This window comes from Rhinolophus hipposideros, assembly GCF_964194185.1.
Source record: "Rhinolophus hipposideros genome assembly, chromosome: 11".
Lineage (NCBI taxonomy): Eukaryota > Metazoa > Chordata > Mammalia > Chiroptera > Rhinolophidae > Rhinolophus > Rhinolophus hipposideros.
This window is the reverse complement of record NC_138057.1, coordinates 80,625,676-80,640,958: the sequence shown is the minus strand read 5'-3', so window position 1 is coordinate 80,640,958 and position 15,283 is coordinate 80,625,676. Positions and strand designations below refer to the sequence as shown.

The 15,283-nt window shown below is 56.0% G+C and overlaps 1 protein-coding gene across 3 annotated transcripts; it reads left to right on the top strand.

Moving 5' to 3' along the window:
* Positions 1 to 4,702: 4,702 nt before the first annotated feature.
* GBGT1 (globoside alpha-1,3-N-acetylgalactosaminyltransferase 1 (FORS blood group)) lies at positions 4,703 to 13,793 on the top strand. 3 transcript variants are annotated; one of them, XM_081066656.1, is made up of 8 exons: positions 4,703 to 4,902; positions 5,806 to 5,994; positions 6,508 to 6,573; positions 10,528 to 10,578; positions 10,658 to 10,693; positions 11,264 to 11,398; positions 11,914 to 11,976; positions 12,489 to 13,791. In XM_081066656.1, the coding sequence occupies exons 2-8, from the start codon at positions 5,924 to 5,926 to the stop codon at positions 13,171 to 13,173; spliced, it is 1,107 nt and encodes a 368-aa protein (XP_080922782.1). In that variant the 5' UTR covers positions 4,703 to 4,902; positions 5,806 to 5,923; the 3' UTR covers positions 13,174 to 13,791. The 3 variants fall into 3 exon arrangements, with proteins under 3 accessions (XP_080922782.1, XP_080922783.1, XP_080922784.1); XM_081066657.1 differs by lacking the exon at positions 11,914 to 11,976 and having other exon boundaries at positions 12,489 to 13,793; XM_081066658.1 differs by lacking the exon at positions 11,914 to 11,976 and having other exon boundaries at positions 4,760 to 4,861; positions 12,489 to 13,793.
* The last annotated feature ends 1,490 nt before the right edge of the window (positions 13,794 to 15,283 follow it).

Genomic DNA, 15,283 nt, shown 5'->3' with positions numbered 1-15,283 from the left:
TACTCGGCACTGTGCCTGGAGCACAAAGTGTGGTGAGGAAGGGTAGCCTGTGACTCTCGTGAGCACTCCCCCACAACTGACCCAGCCCTTCCATTTCGCCCCAGACTCCTGGAACAGAGCCTAGGAGCAGTGGCAGGTCAGACTCCTGGCCAGATGACCTGTGGCCCCTTCTTCAGCAGCGGGGGCCACAGCTCACGGTGCACGGGCTCGCTCCTCCTGTTCTGAAGGAAGAACATCAGGAAACTTTTCTTGGGGTCCCCTAAGGCCAAGTAAGGGGGGCGGAGCCTGCCCCATCACTCTGACAGCTCTTCCGCAGAGCCTACTTCCTAGTAGCTCTGAGCACTATGAAGCCGGCCCTTCCATCCAGCCAACAGGCCACCCACAGGGACCAGGACCAGGGACAGCTCCTACTCCCAGTCCTGTGATCAGCAATAATTCTGAGTGCCCCTTTCGCTGCTGGACTTGGTCACTCAGAGCTGAGTGACCTTGAGTGCTGGGGCCACTGCTCATCTATAAAGTGGGGTGAAAATACTGAGCACCCAAGGAGCTAGCTCCCTAATAACAGTAACTATCCCAACACTTGCCCCTCCTCCGTGAGCTCCCTCCAGCCCTCTTACTCCAGCCAGGACTGCAGCCAGGGACGGGCTGGCCCTCATGTCCTGGGGTCCTGCCAGGAAGAAAGGGGAGGGGGTGTAGAAGAGGAAAGGGAAGGGGCAGCCTGACCTTCCTGCCTACATTTGGTGTCCACTTCCACTTCCAGGACTGCCTGACCCAGCCAGGCACCGAGCTGGACCCTGAGGTGGATGTGGGACCAGGTCAGCAGGGTAGGAATACACCCCGTGACTCTCCTGTCCCCAGGTCTCCATGCCCACCAAGCCCAGCACCCTGCAACTCTGCCTGTTTGGGATACAGTTGGCCCCATGGCATAAAGGGACATGTGGGTCACAGAATAGGTAGTAGGGTTGAGGACGCATGCACGACATCTGGTCCACACAGGTCCCATGTGTGCGCCTTGCTGTGGAAACAGACCTGGTTGCCCTGGGTGGGTCCACCTCGGTCTGCCCACGGGAAGAGGCCAAGGACGCCCTCAGTCCCCAACACACCCTCCAGGTAGGAGGGAGCCCAGCGCTTGAGCAGTTCCGTGAACAATACCTTATGAGACAATCAGGAAACTGAGGCCAGGAGAGGTAGGGACTGGGCCAGGACCCACAAGGTGGTCAAAGTCCAGGGAAGGTTCTGGCTCCCTAGGTCAGAGTTCCACCCTGCCATGGGGTTTGCTTTGGGAATGAGAGCCTCTAAAATCCTGGGGGACCCTGCTAACCCCCTCCCTTGTGGGGTCCTTTCCTCTGGGCATTCCTATGTGGGCACAGGTACACATGTGCGCGCGCACACACACACACACACACACACGCACTGCGCTTCTGGGCCAGAAGGTGAGTGCACACTTGGGGAGGTGACAATTGGAGAAGAAAGGGGTTGGAGGCAGCACTGCTGTGGGGCAGGGGCTTCCAGTCCCCTGGCAATGTGCCTGAGATACATGGCATGGGAAAAGGAGAGATGCCAGGCTGATGGGCAGGGGGTCCCCAAGGTACTGTGGGGTCTGGGCCCCACAGACCATCCATAGAGCAGGGCCAGGACCATCCATAGAGCAGGACAGGGTCTGGGGTCTGCATCCTCCACTCTGGGCACCTGGAGCTAGGAGGAGACCCCCGCCCTAGTGTGGAGAGGGCTACAGGAGAGAAAGCCTCAGCCTATTCCTCTATAAATTGGGGTACATGGAAGATGTGACACAGAGGGCCCCACAGGCTCCTAGAAGAGTCTGTGTTCCTGGTTCTCCATCATGACCCACTGCTCTCTCAGTCCTTGGAAAATGCGTTCTGTTCCTTCGAGGTCCTTCTGAGCAGAGGGCAGCCTGGGGTTTGGGGATCTTGGGACCCGGGTACTGCAGAACGTGACAGAGCACTGGACCACTCGCCTGGGGACCAAGGACAAGGCCATCCTTGTTGGAGCCTTGGGGTCCTCATTTGAAAGTGGGTCCCAAGTTACTGCTGTGGCTGGGGTGAGGAGGCTTCGTGGATGAACTGGACACCAACCAAAGGTATGTGTTTTGTTTATGGTTTTCCTGCCTGGGGCTGCAGTGCTGGGGATGACCACCAGGGGGCGGGCTGTGCCCACTGTGCTCGATGGAGCAAAGAGCAGAAAAGGGAAACCGAGGGGTCATTCTGGGTCTCCCCCTGCCTCCAACCAACATGCACATTTATTATTAGCCCCCATCTCCACAATGGAAGCTGCTCAGAGGTAGGAGGGACACTGAGACCCTTTCATCATTCATTCAGCTGCTGTGCCCCCTGTACTCACCCTGAGCAGGGGACCTGCTAGAACTGGGGGAGGTGCTGAAAAGACCCACATGGTCCCTGCCTTCCAGGAGCTCACAGCCTGGAGGGGCAGGTGAAAGCAAATCAGGTGGGGGAGAAGGGCAAGTGCTCTAGGGAAATGAAGCAGGTGTTGGAGGGAGGGAGGGTCGCTGCCTGGTGGCACTTATCTACGACCGGTAGGACAAGAAGAACCAGCCCTGCACATGTCTGGAAACAGTGTGTGTGGGGGGGGTGGGGGTGAGGTACAGAGACTTGGAGGCAGAAGAGGAATGAACCAGTGGTTGGAAAGAGCTGGGCAGCAAGGAGGGAGGGAGCCAGGAGCGCAGGGCCAGACCCGGCCTGGAGGGATGTGCAGGCCGTCTTTGTTGTGTGACAGTATTGCCCTAACTTAGCACTTACACCGTCTCTGTGACCGGGATCTATCTCAGCTCAGCTGGGAGACTCAGCTTTAAGGTCCCCAGGGAGGCTGGGGCTGTGGTCTCAACTGAGGCTCACCTGGGGCGGGGTCTGTCTCTGAGATCAATCACGGGTTATGGGCAGGATTCAGTTTGGACTGGGGCGGCGAGGGGGGGGGCAGTTCTCAGATCTTTCCTGTCTGTGGGCGGGGACCCCCTTGGTAATCGCATGGGAGCCCAATAGGACAACTCATAATATCTGATCTTGCTTCTTCAAAACGGGATCAAAGAGACACAGGGACAGAGAGACAGAAGACAAAGAGACATAGACAGATGGACACAGAGATGAAGGAACACAGGGGAGAGGGAACCAGTAGAAGTTACAGACTTTTCATAACTCCACCTTGGAATGCTACATCATTTTGTCCTATTCTAGTCATTGGAACCCAGTCACAAAGTCCATCCAGCCTCGAGGGGAGGGGAATCACACAGGTATGTGGGGCAGGAGGCAGGAAGCTGGGGGGTCCTTTTTCACCCAGCTCTTCCCAGGCCAACCGGGAGGCTGTCCTTGGGCTGAATTTGTCTTCTTTGGGGGGGGGCAGAGAATACTGGTTGGGCCAGGAGACAGCTGTGGCCAGTTGGCAGAGTGCTTGGTCTGCCCATCTTGTTCACTTCTTTATTACCAGGTAGGCACCAGTCTCTAGAACAGGGGCGTCCAAACTGTTTTCATCGTTTTTTACCAAGGGCCATATGCGGTAAAATACACACACAGCTGGGCCACTCACTCGAGGTGAAGTACGTATTGCCTCACCTGGTTTATTTAAGTAAACTAAATATATTTTTGGAATTTGCTGCGGGCCAATTAACAATGGATTGCGGGCCGCAGTTGGCTATGGGCCGCAGTTTGGACACCCCTGCTCTAGAAGGTACACCTGGGAACTTTGCAAACTTAAACTGAGTGAGCAAAACAAACCAATTGGTCCCAGACCAGGTCCCAGGGAACCAGTGTTTCAGCTAAAAATGGAAGCATGACCTTTCAGCTAGCACTCACCAGCTCCCCAACCTGATCCAGGAAGCTGCAGAATCTGGGGAAATAGAACATGCTTTCCAGGAACCTGTGGTTCTCAAGGGAAACCCTACGGACACGGGCAATAAGGGCCCTGAAGGACATGCAGGGACAGTGCCCAGGTGCCAGGCAGATCTGAGTTTGCAACTTCAAGCTACCCTCATTGTGACCTTGAGCCTTGGTTGATTTGTCTTCCTGCTGTTTCTCTGTACCTGGTTTCTTCCCACTGCCTCCCTTGGTACTGCTCCCTTTTTGACCACTAGGACACCTTCCTTTTTGTCCCCTTCTATGCCCCCTCTTTCACCACACCTAAGCAAAGGCCTTTGCCTACAAGCCCTCTCCCCTCCACTTGCGCTTGGCCCACCCTTGGTGAGATGTAAGAGGGTCTGGACCCCCTGGGGATCCTGCAGTTCCGGGGTGAACTGGGGTCAATGTTACCCCCCATACCGTGGGAGGAAAGTATGCAATCCTATTTACAGGGGAGGAAATAGGGGAGCCAGGAGATTCCCGGAGCCGCTCCCTCCTAGTCACTCAGGCTGGGCGCCAGGCTCAGAGGCCCTGAACAAAGGAGGAATGATGGATCCTAAACTGAAAATCAGTGTGATGTCCAGCTGTTTTTTTCCTGTGATTGCTTCGATACTTTTCTAAACACATTCAAGCTTTTCTCCCAAATCGTTTCTCTGTGACTTCTCCGGCCCGCATCCCCACCCTGAGTTCCCGGACCCGCCCTTCTTGCCGGGTCCCCGAGCAAGTCCCGCTAGGTGCGAGGCCCCAACTCAGAGAGCTGAGAGCCGATCCCAGGGGAACGCCCGCGGGGGCGGGGGCTGAGGCCCGTGGGAGAGGCGCGCGGGCGGATGGGAGGGGCTGAGGCCGTGGGCGGGGCGAGCGGGTCCTCTGGCCTCTCGCGGGCCCCGCCCCCGGCCGCCGGCCTTGAGTCAGGCCCAACCGCTCACTGCCAGAGATTCGGCGCGTCCACTGTGTCACGCGGGGTCCCTGGCGAGCGGAGTCCCTTGTCTCGGGCCAAGGTGCGGCCTTCCGTCCGTCCTAACGCCGGTAGCCTCAGGGGGTGAGTCTGCACCCTGCAGGGACAGTCGCTTTCCCCCCGCCCCAACCTGTCGCCGAGGAGGAGCGCCCCGGGCTGGGGCGGATGGAGCTCGGGCCTGGCTTTGCGTCCGCGGAGTGGCCCCGCTGCCGCCGCGGTGACTTGGGCCCCTTGGGAGGCAAGGTCTAGCAGAGCCGACGATCGAGGCGGAGGCCTGGAGGACGCTGCGCCCCATGGCCCGAGTGGGGAAACTGAGGCCCGCAGAGGGAGGGCGAAGGAGCGGGCTTGCCTGAGGCCACCGAAACCCCAGCCCCAGGAACTTTCTGTGACGTCGGGCGGACCCCCGCTAGGCTGCACGGGTCCGGTGGTAGCTGTGACCGGCACCCTGCCAAGCGCGTACCGCCATTCCCGCGTGCCATCACTGGCAGTGCGTATTGTGCCCCCTCCTCCCCTACCCAGCCTCTAGAATCCGAGGAGGTCACCGAGGCCATGGTGGTCACTGACTTGCCCAGCGTTTTGGAGCCAGAGAGAACTGCAGCGCCAGGCCCCGCCTCCCGGAGGAATGCACTGCTGCCCCCCTTCCCCCGGGGAATCACGCCGCGTCCCGGCCGTGCAGGCTCTGGGCTTGAGTTCCGGTGCCCTCAGGGTTCCCCACGGGAATCCTCCAGGCGCCTCGCCCCGCGCTGCTGCCGCGCTCCGGGGCCCTCTACTCACCTCCCCAGGGAGGAAGTGGGAGGGAGAGCTGAGAGCCCAGGCGCGAGTGGGGCAGGTGTGGGCCCCGCCCGAGTGCCCGGCCCAGGGCACAGGCGCAGGCTTAGGCTGAGCCCTGAGCCAGTGAGAGCTGGCTCCGCAGCCTCCTGAACGGGACCTGGGATCCACATTCTGGTGGGGCCACTGGCCTCTGGGTAAGACAGCATTCCTCTGCAGGTGTTCCGCCCGAGCCTGGAGACACCGGCTCGGCCTGCCGCCCCTGAGAGGGGAGGGCCGATTCGCTGAGGCACGCTGAGTCTCCGCAGATGCCCAGGCTCGGACGCTGCACCCAGCCATGCGCTGCCACAGACTGGCCCTGGGCCTGGGGTTCTGCCTGCTGCTGGGCACTGCCCTCTGTGCTGTGTGGTGAGTACGCGTCGTGAAGCCCGCCCTCCCCCAAACCTGCTCCCTTTAGGGCATCCCCAGGTTTCACGCACCTCTCCTGGCACACATGTCTCCCAACCCCAACCCCAGTAAAACGGGACCAGGCTTCTGAATTTTGCCTTGTAAGGGCCTCCTGGCCTTTGGACTTGATCTATCGGCTGTGTTAATGAGGAACTCCTGTTTCAGCTCCAGAATGCACCCTGTGTTCATTCTGTGAAGTTCCGAGGGCTGCCCCTCCCCACCTCCCCCAACCCCACCTTGTGTGCAGGATCTGGCTTCAAGAACATTCCTGCTCAGGAGTGAATGACTGCACCGGTCAACAATGACTGCCTGCTGGATGACCAGGAGGCTTTGTCTTCCAAGGTCAGCCAGACCTGAGGCGTGATGGGGGACCCCCCAGATGAGCCACTGAGGCCTTCACTGCCACAAAAGTGCACCAACTAGGTTTTCAGCCTTTGGGGCAGAGTTGAATCAGCAGGGGTTTTTCCTTCCCAGGTTATGTGTCAAGAACTGGCTGCCGTTCTCCTACGTCCCCTATTATCTCCCCTGCCCAGAGATCTTGTAAGTATGGGGCTAGGAGAATCGGGGCCATGTGGGCTACCCCAAGTAGGGAAGATGGGAGAGTTTTTAAGGACACTTTGCCTGCAGGTTCTTAGGTTCGAAGCTCATGGTTCTGATCAGTGTGAGAAGTGTTTGGGTAATGTATGGGCCGCCCTGTTTTAGTCTTCAGGTGTCCTTGCAGTGCTCCCTCCGCAGTGGACCGTGAGCATGTTGTGTAGCTCTGAACCTCGCTTGCTGCATCTATAAAATGGGATGGTAGCGGCGCCCATCCCGGACCACTGGGAGCCTGGAGTGCAATGGTGCTTGTAAATCGCTTGGGGTAGCACCTGGCATATAGCAGGTGCTCGGTGAACAGTGCTTTAGGACTTGGCCAGTTAGCTCAATTTTGTGTTCTATGTGGATTCAAGGAACAAATTAACATGTGACCAAAGTCTTCCCCACATAACGCATCTGACGTCTGGACAGTTGAGAGTGAGAAAAATCAGTCGCAAAGGAGCATCTGGCCCCTGGTCTTTTGTTTTTCATGATAGCTAAAGGAAAGTTTAAAATACGGATCATAGACTACTAATTGACAAGGTGTATTTTATTATAAAAACAAAATATAGTAAGTTAGGAAGCTGGAAGGCAGAAAAGATGAAAGAAAAGAAAAACCCTTTTGGGTCCCATCTGCTTGAGTTATACTCTAATCCCAAAGTTCTTTTTCCTTTTTTTAAGGAGGGTACAGCTACAGGGGCCCATGCAGGAAGTTCACTGTCAGCTTGTTGGTTGCTGCACTTTCTAAATGAACAAAATGTGCATTTACTTGGTTCTAAAAGCAGAAGCCTGCTTGCTGTTGAAAATAGTTGTGATCTTAGTGTTTTTCCGATTTTTGTCCTGTTTTTCAGAAGTGCATTCTTACTCTTCGTGGTCACCATTTTATCCCACTCAGGGGATGGGTCATACTTCTTGAACCCCTTTTCCATCAACAACTTTGGGGATTTAGGTTGTTTGCAGTTTCCCAGTGTTCTACATTAGTTCGTAATGAGCCGCTTTGGTAAAGCTTTTTCCATCTTAATGATCCTTTCATTTGATATATTCCCTTCCTGGGCCAGAGGATTTGGAGAGGTTCTTGATCTGTCTTGTCAGGTTGCTTTCCGGAAGGACCAGGGCACAACATACCCTCATACTCACACATACCCCAGGCAGCACTGCCCCTGGGCCAGTGCTGCAAGTACCATGTGAAGGTGGAAAACAAACGGGAAACTAGAAAAACTAAAACCAAACCACCTTGCTGAGTTGAGAAAGGGACCGCGACTTATATTAATTTTTGCTCCAAAAGATGCATTAAAATCATGCTAGGGCTTATTTTCTGGTTGGGTCTTATTTTCGGGACAACACAGTATCTCTGGTTTAAATTTCATTTGTTTGATTCCTACCGAAGGCCCTCCTTTCCCTCACGCCTTCCCACAGATTGAATTTCCTCCTCCTGGACATGCCTGCTCTCTTTGGCCTGTTTGCGGTTCTCTGTCATGGTCTTTGGCTGAGCACATCTGCTACATTTTTTTTCCTTTCCAGTCTGTCTGTCTTGTCATGCAGGGACTCAGCTCCCATCCCCGCACAAGAACGCGGGACATGGTGAGGCCAAAAAGGAACACCCACGGAGCCATAGATAGGGGAGTCATACCACTATATTCTCCATGGCGGCTGGTTGAGACACAAAAGCAAACATCCACCAGTACTCAACGAGGGGTCTTCCTGCACCCCAGTCTCTCTGGCGGCTGGGGGAGACACAGGAAGAAGGAGCCACACGATCTGCAATCCACAATCCGCTTGCTAACCGCACTTACTAGCCGCAATCCACAGTCCGCTTCTCTGGCAACCAACCAGAGTAGCCACGGCAGTTATATTAGTGGCTAATGGCTAACCGGTAACAGCTGATTGCCACCCAGCCACAGTGGATGGCCATCTGATTACAGCTGATGGCCATCTAATAGCTGAGCCAGCACCTTTCCACATGAGGCCGAGAACCCCACAGTCTCTTGGTTCTACTGAGTTTTTTTCACAGGTGGAAGCTGGAGGTTTTTGTTTGTTTTCGATGGTCACGTCTTCCCCTCTTCATTTGGGTTTCTTCTGGACTTCTAATTGTATTACGTTCAGAGGTTTAGAAATGGGAAGTTCCTTCTTTTGGCTGGGGCTCGTCTGTGGCTTTGGTATGTTATGTCTAATTCTTTAAGGCAGTTGAAGCAAGTCTGACCTTGTGGGAATGGGAGGGAGCCATTGCGAGGGAAGCGTGGACTGCTGGGCTGGCAGGTACTTGGTCCTCTCTTCTGACCGCCATCATTTTCTGAGCAGGGACCTGAAATGTGCTTGTTTGTGTGAAACTAGGGGAGAGGGCCAGTTTGATGGATCGACTTTAAAAAATTAATTCCAGAGTATAGACTGAGCACAGAAGGACAAATCCTGTATGATTCTACTTAAATGACGTCCCTAGAGTAATCAAATTCATAGACACAGAGGTTGAATAATGGTTACCAGGGGCTGGTGGAGGGGGCAAGGGGAGCTAGTGTTTGATGGGGACAGAGTTCCAGTTTGGGAAGATGAAAATTTTCTAGAGATGGAGAGTGGGGATGGGTGCATACCATGTGAATGTATGTAACGCTACTGAACTGTACACCTGAAAATGGGTAAAACAGTAAATCTTTGTTGTGTATATTTTACCACACACAAAAAGCATCGATGGGAAAACTCAAGGAGGCTTGAGCCATCCCATCATACATGAGATGTTGAAAATTTCTAAATGAATGGGAGTCGACCCTTACAGAGGGCCTTTCCCAGGAGCTGGCTCCCTGTGTGGCCTGGGGCAGGCCTTTCCCTTCTCTGGGCCTCACCTCTACCCCTGGGGAACAACTCTATACAGAAGGTTCTATTTTCCCCGGTGAGGGAACTAAACCCCTAGGAGTCAAATGTCTAGCCCCAGGTCTCTGTGCCACCAGATGGTGGCAGAGCGGGACACTGTGCAACCTGTCATCTGCTTCCTCAGGGACCCCCTTCTCACTTCTCTACCCAGCGTGGCCTTGGTGGACGCTGGTGGAGGCTCACGCCACAGGCTGGGTGTGGGCTCGAGCCCCTGACTCAGCCCTTATAGCAGCCTGACAGCTGTGAGGGTTAGGATGGTTACCCAGGTTCCAGATGAGGAAAAGGGGGTGTGCCCTTCAGGGTTCCACTAAAGAAATAGAACCAGAAGGAAGGAGGGAGGAAGGGAGGTGGTTAGATAGATGATAGGTAGGTAGGTGCATAGACAGATAGATAGATAGATAGATAGATAGATAGATAGATAGATAGATAAAAGGAACTGGCCTGCTCAACTGTGGGAGTGGCCAGACCAGTGTGAACACAGGGCAGCCCGGCAGGAAGCACAAGAGCTGACCCTGCAGGCCACCCACACAATTTCTTCAGGGAAACCTCAGTTCTGTTCTTAAGGCCTTTCAACTGGTTGCATCAGGCCCACCCAGAATATCCAGGATAATCTTGACATAAAGTCAGCTGGTACAGATGTTAATTACATCTACAAAACACTTTCATAGCATTTTGATTAGTGTTTGTATAACTGTGCCCGACAACTGACCATCACTGTGGGCTTGGATTAAGTAAGGTCCCCAGGCTAGGAACTGGCAGAACTCGACTCGCCGGTCATGTGCAGCTTCTCCCACCTTTTACCCAATGCCGGGCTCCTACAGAGTGCCGTGGTTGAAAGAGCATAGCTTTGGAGACAAATGGCCCCAGATTGGAATCACCACCCTGCCACTCAGTGACCCTGGACAGATGGTTTCTGTAGGAGCAGTGGAAAAAGTTGGAGGGAATCCACATGGAACCGGAGTGGGGGATGCCTGTCCTGTGGGGGTGTTGGGTCAATCTCAGCTTCACTAATGGCTCTAACCCCGGCACTAACGACTATCTCTCGCCTCTGCCCACCAGCAACATGAAGCTGCAGTACAAGGGGGAGAAGCCGTTCCAGCCCGTGGCCCCGTAAGCAGACTGTCATGTCCCCCTGTGTCTCCGGGGCTGGGGGTTGCCTACCCTCACCACCAATCCTTCTCGGTTCCAGGTCACAATATCCTCAGCCCAAGCTGCTGGAACAGAGGTAGGCACTGATCAGGGTCTGGGTACAGCACGGAGAGGGACCTGGGGTGACAGGTGGGGGACAGAGCTCTGACTTACACGTTGGGGTGGTGGAGGTGCCAGGTGGCCTTGGAGTCCAGGCAGTCTGAGACCTGGGCTCCAGTCCAGTTCTGTCACTAGCTGTGTGATCTTGGCCAGGGTACCCAACTGCTCTGGGCTTTTTCTGTACAGGAGGATAATAATAATAACAATAATGCTCACCTCACAGGAGGCTGGAGGATGAGATGAGGTGGGGTTTGTAACCTGCATGGCGTTGTGCCTGCTGCATAGCAGGGACTCAATCCATCATTAAGGACAATATTGATAACCCCATTTATTAGGCACTAGCCGGCGCCTGGCATGCCAGGCTCCTCTAGACACTGGACGTGTGTTACTTCCTGGCCCTCCCGACCACCCTGGGAAGGAGCTATTATGATCCCCATTTTGCACCCGAGGATACTGAGGCCCACACAGCCTGGGAGGCAGGGCGAGGGTGAGACCGAGGCTTTCAGAAGGGCAGGGTGTCAGTCCCCGTGGCCTCCCCTGCTTCCAGGCCCACGGATCTGCTGACTCTCACGCCCTGGTTGGCACCCATCATCTCCGAGGGCACCTTCAACCCGGAGCTTCTGCAGCACATCTACCAGCCGCTGAACCTGACCATCGGGCTTACGGCGTTTGCTGTAGGGAAGTGAGTAGTGGGTTGGGTGGGAGGAAGGGTAGCTCTCTCTGAGCCACTGGAACTTACTGTCTGGGGAGAGGCAGGACCTGGACACAGGACCCCGCCCAGGGACCAGGGAGGCCCTGTTGCACAAGGGGAAGGCAGAAAGTAGAATGTGATGGTGGGAGGAGGGCTTCCTGGAGGAAGGGGTCTGGCCCTGGCATGGAAGGGGAGGGGGAGGCAGCCCAGGTGAGGGAACGGAGGGAACCTTCCCCCTCACCCTTCTCTGCTTCCCCTGAGCAGTCCAGGCTGGTAAGGAAGAATGGAAACCCCCCAGACCACCTCACATAAATGGGAGTCTGTGGTCTGGCCTCAGCAGGTGAAGAGACCCAGGCAAAGCGGGCCCCTCCCTCAGGATTTTCTTGCCCCCACCGCCCTGTACCTGCCTACTCTGGATTTCTCCTGTTTTCCTTTCCTCCCTCAATCGACCTGGCCCTTCTTATAGGAGCCACCCCCTGGCAGCTTCCCTCTGGGTCCCTTTCTAGGACCATGATGGGTCCCAAGGCCCAACGTGCTGACCAGATGATGGATGGCCCCCCTAGAGCCAGGTGAGCCCTGGTCCAATCAGCTGTGGCCTGGAGGATAGGGCTGCATACGTCGTGTCCCTCCTCTCTGAGCCCCCAGCACCACTCACTTTCTCCTGATGCAGCCACTTCCTGCGTCCTGGTTCCTTTCCTCTCTGAGGCACCGTGTCTCTGCCCATAAAATGGGGATTATGGTGCCTGCCGTGTAGTGAGTTCATGAGGCGCTAAGAAGAGAAGAATCCCTTAGAACACTGCCTGGCATTGAGTAAGTGCTCAGTAAAAGTCAGGTCGGTTTGTGAATACAAGAGTCATCATTAAGTAGCGTTCTTATGGCAGTCTTAAAAGGTAGGTGCTCTGATTGTGGGCACTTGACAGACGACAAAGCTGAGGGTCAGACCTGAGTGACTCCTAGAGGTGGGGAGCTGAGAGGGTGAGTCAGCCTGGCCATCTCCAGGCCCTGTGCGGTACCAGCACGTGATGGGGACCCAGGCAGTGGCCCTGCTGGGGCCACCGTGGTGATGGGTGATTACCGCCAGGTACGCCTGCTTCGTCCAGCGCTTCCTAGAGTCGGCCGAGCAGTTCTTCATGCATGGCTACCGGGTGCGTTACTATATCTTCACGGATGACCCCAAGGCCATCCCCCGGGTCCCTCTGGGCCCCGGCCGCCTGCTCAGTGTCATCCCCATCCGGGAGCACTCCAGCTGGGAGGAGGTCTCCATGCGCCAGATGGAGACCGTCAGTCAGCACATCGCCGAGAGGGCTCACCAGGAGGTGGACTACCTCTTCTGCCTCAGTGTGGACATGGTGTTCCGGAACCCATGGGGACCTGAGACCCTGGGAGACCTAGTGGCTGCCATTCATCCAGGCTACTACGCCGAACCCCGACACCAGTTCCCCTACGAGCGCAGGCATGTTTCCACCGCCTTTGTGGCAGATAGTGAAGGGGACTTCTATTATGGTAGGGCGGTCTTTGGGGGTCGGGTGGACAGGGTATACGAGTTTACTAGAGGTTGCCACATGGCCATCCTGGCAGACAAGGCCAACGGCATCATGGCGGCCTGGCAGGAGGAGAGCCACCTGAACCGCCGCTTCATCTCGCACAAGCCCTCCAAAGTGCTGTCCCCTGAGTATCTCTGGGATGACAGGAAGCCCCGGCCATCCGGCCTGAAGCTGATCCGCTTTTCTACAGTGGACAAGGACTCCAACTGGCTGAGGAGCTGACAGTACCGCCAAGGCTGCCATGATGGGGACCCCAAGCCCTGTACCCAGCTCGCCCCCGTGCCTTACTTCTCAAGCCTTAGCTGAGACCAGCCCTGTCCTGCCTACCTCTCAGTCTGTCAGGAGAGACCAACCGGAAAGTGGATGTGGAAGGGCCTTTGTAAACTGTAAAGGGCGGTGCCCACATGAGGAAAACACAAAGCTCGCCACACAGCAGTGTGGCTCAAGAAAGGTGGGACACGAGAGGGGAGAGTAGAGGCACAAACGGCAGGGCCCGCAGGCTCCCCAGCTGACGTGCCTTTTGGGGCTGGGCTCTGCATTCTGGCCCTACTCAGTGCCTGTCCCCTTTTGTCACCTTCAAGTTGAACTTGTCATGTGTATTGGACCCCCTTTCTCTGGCTGCAGGACTCCAGTGCTCTGATGTCCCCCAGTCACAGGGAACCAATGCCTCACTCAGGACCCTGGTGTGAAACGGACCAGGTCTAGGTTCTCAGGCTTCCAGTCCAGCTTCACCCAATGGTGACCACCCTCCCTGGCACTCGCTGCCTTCTTTGTTAGAGGGTTGGGGCAGTTTTAATAAAGGTGGTATGTGCTATGCCCTAACCAGGGGTTTTCACCTTCACATCCGAGTGTCTGTGCTGCAGCCACAGGGGACACAGGCAGCCTGGGTTTCAAATGCAGTCAACTTGTGGGATGGGGCACGGCAGAGTTTTCCAGAAAACCTAGGCTAAAGCTGTCTGCTGCAATAGATGGGATTTCGTCCCATTTCTCCTGGGAGACTGGGTAAAGTGGCATCGTGCTGCCGGACATGGCGTCCTCCCAGCTGAGTCAAGGGAGAGCAGAGCCCATCAGCTGGACGTCCTGTGGGCCTTCATTCCCTGGGCATATAACAAATATGTCTGCCAGCCCTCCTGCATCCGGTCAGCTTCAGCCCTCTGAGGCCACTGCTGGCTGTGCCTTAGGCCCAGAATTAGAGGACCTGCAAGGGCAGCGTCACCAGTGTGGTCCCAGAGTGACTTCAGAGCCCCACGGTGATTCTGTCCCCCGGTGTGGGTTCAGGGTGTGGTGGCCCAGTGCCCCCTCCCCTGGGAGCAGCAGCATTTTTGCCACAGAGAGGAGAGGTGGAAGGCAGGGAGGGGTGCACTCTGTGGCCATATCAGGATGAGCACCCACCCACCTGGCCACCCCTGGCAGAGCTGGGTGCCACCCCCACGCCCGCTCTTCCTGCAACATGTGGTTTAGCTGGTGACCACAAGGGTGGGGCAGACTGAGTGACCAGTGTGAGGACATAGCCTGGGCTCGAGAGGGTGCTTCCTGGGCAAAGGGACCTCTGCGTCCCCAGTGGGCGGTCAGGGCCTGGCCCAGGAGGGGAAGCCTCTGGAGCAGGGATATGCTGAAGGAGCAGCCCTGCCTCTAAGGAGCTTCCAGGTTGGAGCAGCAAGAGACCCCTTGATATGGTGACCAGGGAGAGCCTCAGGAGGAGGTGGTCCTGTGTCAGCCTTACAGGGGAGAAGGGAGCCCCCGCCTCTCTCTCAGCCCAGCTTTGGGCCCAGAGTCTTCTAGACCCAGTTGATGAGCCTTCTCAACCTTGACCCAAGCCCTTGGGGACTATAGCTGACCCTGGTCCCCATCCTAAGGTGTAGCCCTCAGATGTAAGTTGAGTGGGTGGCAGAACCCAACTCCTGGAACCAAACCAGCGTCCAGGCTACTTCCCTTAAAAGGAGCTGAGGGCCGGGGCCAAAGATGCTCCATGGGTGGGAAGAAGTAAGGGGTGGGGGTGGGGGAACTAGTCTGACCCAGGGGAGGGAGGTGGAAGTGCCTGGAGACAATTCCAGCAGCCCTCAGCCCGTCTGATGGGATCACATCTGAGCTATGGGCACCAGTCTTGCCAGGGAAGATCAGTTTTGGGGGCTCCAAAGTTTTTTTAAATTGAAGAGTTACTTTAATAGACAAAATCATAAATACAAGGCTAGGCTCAGAGGCCACCTCCTTGGGCTCCAAGCACAGCCTTTGGGATTACACTGACCTGGGTTCAAAGCCACAGTGGGGCCACATCACAGCCCTGTGACAGGCAAGCTCATGTGGTGACTCTCAGAGCCTCAGCTCCTCCAAT

Bases quoted from the DNA above. Each gene is read 5' to 3' on its own strand.
- GBGT1 (XM_081066656.1), top strand. From the start codon at position 5,924: ATGCGCTGCCACAGACTGGCCCTGGGCCTGGGGTTCTGCCTGCTGCTG. The intron at 5,995-6,507 runs GTGAGTACGCGT...TTTCCTTCCCAG, and splicing joins ACTGCCCTCTGTGCTGTGTG to GTTATGTGTCAAGAACTGGC. The intron at 11,977-12,488 runs GTGAGCCCTGGT...GATTACCGCCAG, and splicing joins GATGGCCCCCCTAGAGCCAG to GTACGCCTGCTTCGTCCAGC.